Source organism: Manacus vitellinus, unplaced genomic scaffold (genome assembly GCF_001715985.3).
Source record: "Manacus vitellinus isolate BGI_N305 unplaced genomic scaffold, ASM171598v3 scaffold_47_pilon, whole genome shotgun sequence".
In the NCBI taxonomy this organism is placed as follows: Eukaryota; Metazoa; Chordata; class Aves; order Passeriformes; family Pipridae; genus Manacus; species Manacus vitellinus.
Window position 1 is genome coordinate 6,104,392 of NW_021940585.1, and position 8,099 is coordinate 6,112,490.

The 8,099-nt window shown below is 55.5% G+C and overlaps 2 protein-coding genes across 2 annotated transcripts in view; both read right to left on the reverse strand.

Annotated features, from left to right (window-relative positions):
* The window catches only part of FKBP5 (FKBP prolyl isomerase 5), a 27,772-nt gene extending 21,074 nt beyond the window's left edge, over nucleotides 1-6,698 (reverse strand). Inside the window, exon 1 of the mRNA XM_029962575.1 lies at nucleotides 6,689-6,698. The gene's annotated coding sequence lies outside the window, so the exon portion shown is untranslated. The remainder of the gene's footprint in view (nucleotides 1-6,688) is intronic.
* CLPS (colipase) lies at nucleotides 6,463-7,521 on the reverse strand. The gene is made up of 3 exons (XM_008934318.2): nucleotides 7,426-7,521; nucleotides 6,689-6,811; nucleotides 6,463-6,608 (listed from the first exon to the last, which is right to left on the reverse strand). Exons 1-3 carry the CDS (start codon nucleotides 7,519-7,521, stop codon nucleotides 6,474-6,476), a joined length of 354 nt encoding a protein of 117 aa, XP_008932566.1. The 3' UTR covers nucleotides 6,463-6,473.
* Nucleotides 7,522-8,099: the final 578 nt, after the last annotated feature.

The window sequence follows — 8,099 nt, forward strand, 5'->3', positions numbered from 1 at the left end:
TGCCCCAGCCCCCCACAACGCCCCACGGGTACCCCAACGCCTGCAAGCTCCTCGGGGTTTGTAATGGGAAATTCTGCGCTAGACAGTGAAAAATTTGTCTCCGCAGTTAGGGGCAGAGAGACGTGGGTTTGGAGAACACACCGGCTGCTGGGACACGCAGAAATGTTCCACTTCGGTGTGAAGGAGATAAGATTTTTGTTAAAAGCTGCCTCAAAATACCCCCCGAGATTAGAAATAATGTACATTTGCAATTAAGCATCTCATCGCTGCTTGTGCACGTTCAGCTAATTGCAGCGCCTGAGCAAAGAGGTGCAAAAGAAAGTTGGGGACAGATTTAAAATGGGGCATCTCTGAGTGCTTTATAAAGTGTCCTTTTTTACAAGGTTTGTGTTGGAATGAGTCCCTGCTGCTCCCAACCTGCACCCTGATTCCCACATGTTAATCCAAAAAAACCCCCAGGGCCAAGCTGAAGGCAGCACTGCCTTGGCAGGTACTTTCTCACAGGTCTGCTCTGTATTCTGAGTTCAATTTCCCCAGCTGTAATTTAGACACTGATGTCACTTATCAGAAATACAGTTAAAATTAAAGCCCACTTTAGGGAAAAAAAAATTGTTTTCACAACATTTCATTTTTCCTTCTCTAAAATGACCCAGGTGAATCTTGCATTTTGGTTTTAAACATTTCCATTTTCCAAAAAAAAAAAAATACTGTGTGTTTTCAATATTAGAAAACCACATAGCTTAATTCTGTCAGGCTCCCGAAATAACACCTAAGCCCTGAAAAATCCCGTGGGACCAATGGCGGTAGTGAGGGGGTTCAGCCTGGTTTGTCCTTGCAAACCTTGCAAAAATAGTAAATTTGCATCAAAAAAATCACACAAAACACATGGGAAGAAAGCACTAGAGCTGCTTTTTTTAAAGACATCTTCCAAAACACTGCTATATCAGCCCTGGACCCCTCAGCTCACTCTGCTTTCTTGGGTGGTGAGATGTCCAAAATCTCCCACTTGGCCAGTGCTGGGGTCTGCCCCGTTCACCCACATCCCTGTAACACAACCTGGAGGAAATCTGTTCCATAAATAATCCTGTCCGGTTTTGGGGCGGCTGCCAGGGGTACTGCTTGTTCCCCCTCACCGTCCAGCTGGCTTAACATGTCCGGCCCCAGTCCCATGCCTAGCCCCAAAAGGGCAGGGAGTCTGGGGGAAAGTCTTGCCCTGCACTGGAACAAGGGAGCAAAGCCAAGAAATCTGCCCTGCCTTGTACTGCTCCCAAGCACCTTGTGTGAGGTAAGAGCAGCAGTTCCTGAAAGAGAAAAAAATTTAAAAATAATAGGAGATATTTTTATTCATCCTTGTCTTCTGCTAAAAATAACCAGTGTTAATCTGCCTCGAGAGCATGAGGAGGAGAGGAGTCCTTCCACCTCAGTTTCACAGTGAAGAGCCACATCAGTCAATCTCTCAAGCCTTGGAGAGTAGAAGAAATGGGTTTTCTCCATGTTGTGTGTGGCAGCACAAATCAATGGTCCTGGGCTAGATGACCCATGCAAGATGCTCCCTTCCCAGGGGGATCAAATCCATCGTTCCCCCCAGTACCCAGATCCCCATTGCCCATTTGGGGGATCAAAGCAGTTTTTTGCAGCCTGATGATGCCATGGCCTCGCCCACCTGCACCCCCTGTATGTGCACCCCTCCAAGGGCCCAGTTTGTCTCAGGCAGAGGGGTGCAGTGTGGCAGGAGCCTGGCATCGTGGTCATGGGAAGTTATGTGTTTATGGGAGGTGCAGCCGGGTGTTGCACAACAGGCAGCAGAGCACAGGAGAACACTGTGTCCTCGCTGCTGGCTGTAGGTGCAGCTGCACTGGCAGCAGGAATGGACGGACAGGGTGGACAGGAGGGCATGGGGGAATGGAGGCAGTAGTGCAAGACCACTCATTTGGTATGAGGATACTTGCCCCGGAGGTGCAAAGCAGCTGGAAAGCTGCTTTCTGTATTAAATTCCCCCCCAAATCCTCCTACCGGAAAGGCCACAGGAGGGATTCTCTGTCTAGTCGTGGAATGATTGATCAGACCCAGCCTGGGGCAATCCCTCCGATCCGTCCTGAGGCTCCAACACCGTCCCTCTCTTAGCTTGGACTCATGGCTCCTACAATGAATTTTGAACAGCAGAGGGGCCAAGACATATCCCCCACACATGGGGACCTCCAGAGAAGCCCTGGCTCCATCAGAGGCTTGATCCTGCTCCATTCTGCATCACAGCTAGGGCTGGCTCTTTCTACATGTATTTCCAATCCATAAATTACCAGACTGTGATCCAAATTCTGGTCCCTTTGCAAAAAACCCTCTTGCCAGCAGACAGGGGCACCTCCAGCCAGAGGCTTTGCTGGGGCTGGACCCATCCCTGCATCCCCATCTTCCCTATGACACTTCCTTCCAGACACCAGGGACAGCTTTTACAAGCTGAAAGGACACAAATATTTTCCCAGATTATTTGTCTTCTGAGGAAAGGGGGAAAATCCCTGTCCTCCCCAGCTGGCGATGAGCAGATGAGGGGTGGACAGAGTCTAGGGCTCCCCCAGCCCTGCTGGAGATCCAGCCCCACACAAGTAAGGGCAGGATGCAGCGGGGCCAGAACAGGGAGGATAAATAAAGTCCAGCTTTGCCGTCCTGGCTGGTGGCCACTTCCAACACAAAGTACATTCCGGTCTGGACATAACGAACTGTACCAGCCTCCGCCGGGGAGGGCGGATGGCTGGGGGTGGCTGGGGCTCCTCACCTGCCCCACTCGAACGGGGGTGTCCGGGTGGGAGGGTGCAGGCTGGCACCTCTCTTTTGGGTTGGGTGCGGGGGTGGCAAAGGGTGCAATACCCTCGAGGACGCTCAGCAGCCAGGCTGTGCCCTGCAGTGGAGATGCTCCTGCTAGAGGGGTCTGAGGCCCGAAAACACTCCGGGGAGATCCCCCCCGGGTGCCCTAGTGCTTGCTGGGTGCCCGGGGAGCCCTGGGTTCAGGGCACACCCGGCAGGGATATGTACAAGCAAACCTCAGACCAGTGCTACGGCTGCGTCCCAAGTCGGGCAGTTTCCGGGCTTCGCACCAGCTCAGCCCCATCACCCGGGGGCCGCAGCCGGTAGGAGCTGCGCGGGGGGGGCCTGGGCCTGCATGCCTGCGAGGAGCAGCAACCGGGCGGGCGGGCTGCGGTGCCAGGGCTTTGGCGTGGGACGCGAATGTACCGGCTGCGGGAGCTCCAGGAACGCCTGGACATTTAGCGGGCGGAGGGGGCCGAGGGGGGAACGGAGGTGGGAGGCGACGGGGCAGGGCCACTGCGGGACCGTTCCAAACGCGGCCTAGTTCCTGGCTCGGTATCTGGCCGGTGAAGACCGGCGTGGCCCCCGGCATCACCCCGCATTCCCCCAGCATTCCCCCCAGCAATGCCCCTGGCATCACACCCGGCATCAACCCCCAGCATCAACCCTAACACCCCTTTCTGCATCCCCCAGAGTGCATCCCCAGCAATGCCATGCCACACCAGGTATCCCCTCAGTATCTCCTCTCCCACCTATGGGGCTGGCCTGCTCCCCCAGCCCTGCTCACTAGCATTTCAGGGAATTTAATGCTAAAAATACTCATCAAGGGGGATCCGAGCTTGACACCACCTCCACAAAGTGGCTGTAGCAAAGCACCTACTGTCGAGCTCTTACGAGGCTGAGGCAGCCCATCAGCCTCCCTCACTCACTCTCCTCACATCCCTGTATTGCACTAATTAATTCTTCCAGCAGGGCAAATTATTCAGTTTGAGGATTTTTCCACTTGTGCCCTGCTGGACAACATCATGAGGGGCTCATGGAGGTGTGTGGGGTGCCTGGATGTCCTCCAGGGCAACCTCTGCGTCCCCCATGTCCCACTTGCAACCTCCACTCCTGCCCCAAGCTAGGCAGTCCTCAGCCCTGGGCTGCTCTGGGATGGGGGAGCCTCCTCGAGAGACCCTACTTCCAGCCTCAAAGCCAACCCTGAGGATGGAGGAGAGACTGAGATCCTCACACCTAGGTTTGGGACCCCGGGGGCTGTGGTTTGCCTGGAGCAGATCCCTGCCCTTCACTCAGGTCCTTTTCTGTTCCAACTCCAGGGAAAAACATCAGAGTGGGAAAAAAGGAAAGTGTCTGACGTTGTTCCCTCTGTCACATGCAAAGGCAAAGCCAGAGAGGCAGCTCAACACACACTTTCTTTCTTGGAATGTTTTGCAAGGTTGGGAGTAGGGCATCTTTGCTGGGGATGTCTGCAAAGCTGGGCATTGTGTGGGCACACCACTGAAGATGCAGTGAATTGACGGTGCAGGGACTCCCTAGGAGGGGCAGAGAAGGAGCATCAGTGCATCTGTGCAGAAATTAAAAAGAAATGAAGAAGAAGAAGAAGAGGAAGAGGAAAAGGTGATGTTTTGGGAAAAAAACAGAGTTAAAGCAGTGCAGAGGAGAAGAGGTGAAGGCCAAGGGCTGGCGGAAAGGGGGGAGAGAGGGGGGAGAGGAGCTCGGCTGAGTGAGAACATCCTGTACCCTCCAGTAACAACAGCCAGGGCGGGCGGGGGAGCACAGGGGAGGCAGGAAGGGGGGACACTCAGGCGGGTGGAATGTTCCACACACCTCCCTGGTAAGCGGGGCACCCCATGGGTGAACAGGAGGGGATGGGGTTTGACAGTGGGGTGCAATCCTGATGATGGGGTGAGGCTGGGGAGGGTCTTGGGCTGCCCTCCACCCCAACATCCCTTCAGTCTCATACTCCCCATTGCTTTTAAACCAAAGAGGGTTAAACCCCATGCAAAGCACTGAGGGAGGAAGGAGTACCCCAATGCTTGTTCCTCTCCATTACCCGGTGTGAAGTATGGTCCCTGCTGGGGGGCTGCATCTCCCACATGTCCCCCCACAAGGAACCTTGCTGCAGCAAAACCTGCCTGCACAAGGTTGGCCTGCTCATATCCCCCTTCCCAACTTAGGTTACCCCTATGCTAGTGTAGGGTCCCCCTGTCCCCAGGGCTGGCAGCACCCCACACACACCAGGGGGTGCACTAGTGAGGATGTTCACCTGGTGGCCTCTTGCCAGGGCCACCATTACGATGAGAACAAGACTCTCAAAGCTTTCACCACCCACCACAAGTTTAAAACTAAAATCCAGGTCAGAATTTTGTCCTCTTGTAGTTCCGCCGAGTCAAACTTTCAGGGGCCAGAAGGTCCCCACGCTGCCACAATGGGGACCCTCCAAGCTGTGCCACCCTCCCAGACATGTTCCTGGTGCTTCTGCAGGTTCATATCCTCAAGCTGCCAGTCACCCTTTTCCTGGAAAAAAGTTTCCTACAGCACCTTCTCAGCTGCTTTGTGGCCTCCCTACCTGGTGCAGAGCCCCTTGGGGCAGTGGGAAGCGGCACTGGGGGTGCCTGATTGTTGCCGTGCCCCCAGGGCAAAAAAACATGCACGAAATCTGCATGAGAGAAGCCAAGAACACTCTCTCTGATGACCCCTTCATCTCCTGCTCCCTCCTCAGCTCTGCCAGATGGGTGCCTCCTCTTCCTCATCCTGCTGTAGTACATCTGTGCTCCCTCCCCATGCCCAAAACGTTGACTCCCTCCCCATGCCCAAAGCTGGGCATTGCACCTTGCAGGCTACCCTGCCCAGGGCACAGCTCTGCCGGGGTCAGGGCTTAGGGGATTTGCCACCTCACTGCGAGCCAGGGCTGCTTCCAGCACCATCTCTCCCCAGGTCCATCCTGAATTCCCAAAGCCCCTGCACATCTTTCAGCCAGAGAAGATACTCTACAAGATGCTGATGGAGGTGCTGCATGAGGGTCTCCCATGGCATTTACAACTGCTGCCCCTACAAGGTCCTTTTCAGGGAGGACTCCCACCTGGCTGACCTCTCACCTCCTGGCCACATCTGCTCACCCTGAGGAGGAGGTGCAGGCATGGTCATCCGAGCCCACAGTGTGGCATGACATGGGAGGTGGACATGACCACCAAACACCTTGAGCACCCACAGCTTCAACAACCCCTGGAAGTTCCTCTTCCCTAGCAACAAACCTTTTCTAGGAAATGTTTCCAATCAGAGCAGCCACAGCAGGAAATAAAACAAGTCCAGCACAACCAAAGTAGCTCTCTCATATCCTGGGGCTGCTGCATCTTCCCCTCCCCTGCACCCCCTTTTGCTAACACTATCCCTGAGCAGAGCTCACCCCATGGCTCTCTGCTGACCTAGACCAGATTATTATACGATTGCACACACATATAGGTAAAACTATCGTCCCTGTGGCTTTTTCCAGGACCTTCTGGCCCTGTTGTCCCTATCCTGGGCCAGGGGGCCTGTGCCGAATGAAAACGCTGGCTTGCAGCTCAGCAGAAGCTGCTCTTTACTCAAATTCTCCCACAGCCAGATCCAGGCACCCCTGGGAAGGGGAAAGGCAGGGTGGCAGGGGCAGGGACTCCAGGGGGTCTCTTTCTTCACCACCTGTAGAAGCCCCGGGGGTCCTTGCAGACGCCGAAGTTGGTGTTGGTAATGGAGCCCACGATGGTCTTATCAGCATCACAGGTCAAGCCACTCTCGCAGGGACACTTGTAATAGACCCCATAGATGGTCTGCAGGGAACCAAGACACGGTGCAGTGTGGGGGACATGCCCCCATCCCCAGCCACTCCTGGGAGCAGGAAAGTACATACCTTTGGGGTGCATTCATGGAACTCGGCTGCCTTCGGTGCACATCGAGCCATGCTGAGGCCACTGTCCCGGTGGCAGCAGCCGCTCTTGCACTGGGCACTCTGCAGGCACAGCTCCCCAATCTCCTGCATGACAAGGCAGCGTTTGAGCACCAGGTCCCTCTCTGTCCCCCCTTGATCCCTCCCTAGCTGTGGGCCCAGGGGGTTTGGGTGGGTGTCAAACATCAGCTCTGCCTTTCAGCTCAGGGTCAGCACCACTGCCAGCATGCCTGAGTCTCCCAGTCTGCAGCATTTCCTCAGTCTGGCCCAAAATGCCACCCACTGAAGTGCTGGTTTTGTGGGGCTCATGGGAGCAGGGCTGAGACACCACAGGAAAGCGTCTCCCCTCCCCAGTCCCTGTGAGCCACCCAGGGTGGGGGTTCTGTCTGGCTCAGGCAGCTGAGAGCTTCAGTTTCATCTGCTCTGTGACTTCCCTATTCCTTTACACAGCTGCTTTTCCGGGCTCCACGATCTCTCACAACTCTGGAAAACCCAGCACGTCATCCCCACCCGCCTCAGTTTTCCCAGACATGATAAGTTTTGCTCTTGGTGTCTGCATCCATCATCCTGGGGGTCCCTCACATAACTGCTGCCAGAGGCCAAAGCACCGGAGACACCTCCAACCCTCCATGCACTGCGTGCCCCACTGCAGCACTGGAGCAACCCCCACTGTGCCAAGATCATGGTTAGTCTCCTCTTACCAAGTTGAAGATGAGCCCTCGTTCCTGCTGTGCTGACAGGGCTGGGGCCAGGAGCATCAGGGCCAAGAGCAGGCAGACAGGCACCACGTTGGCCATGGTGGGCTCCCTTGTGCCTCCACCATGGGGCCAGCAGGCGCTTTATAGCCGGTGTCTCCATCAGCTGACGTGGCTGCTCCTATCACATCTCAACTCGTGGCATTAGGACAGTGCTGCACCGCCCAGGGCAGGGAAACAGTGATGCCTGTGCTACCAATGCTACCAGCTCCCATTCCCAGGTGACTGTCCCTTGCTGGCGATGTCAACCTGCCCTTTGGCAGCTCCTTTGGCCAAAGTGAATGCAAAGTAACAGCACTCCTGTTCTTCCAGTCCTCCCTCCTCTCCCTCACCTTGGCAACAGCGAGCTGTGGAGCTGAGGTTCTCTGAAATGCCCTCCTTGCTGGGCTCTGCTGGGGTGTTCCCAGGCAAAGTGAGGGTTGGTGCCATGGTAGGAACTCTGTTCCATGAGAAAGTGCCCGCCACCAGATCCTCCATCACTCAAATGGTATGATCACAGATGCCAAGAAACCCAAGCATACAAGAGAGAGCTCGGCCCCCTGCAAGCATCCTGCTGGCCTTTCTCAGTGCTCCAGAGCTCACCAAGGTCCCCAGCCCATGGGCCAGAACCTCACCCTGCC

What these genes read in the sequence shown, in the direction of transcription:
- CLPS (XM_008934318.2), bottom strand. Translation starts at nt 7,521, where the DNA reads ATGGCCAACGTGGTGCCTGTCTGCCTGCTCTTGGCCCTGATGCTCCTG. An exon ending in GAGGGCTCATCTTCAACTTG is followed by an intron (nt 6,812 to 7,425) that starts GTAAGAGGAGAC and finishes CTTGTCATGCAG; the next exon opens with GAGATTGGGGAGCTGTGCCT. An exon ending in TCCATGAATGCACCCCAAAG is followed by an intron (nt 6,609 to 6,688) that starts GTATGTACTTTC and finishes GGTTCCCTGCAG; the next exon opens with ACCATCTATGGGGTCTATTA.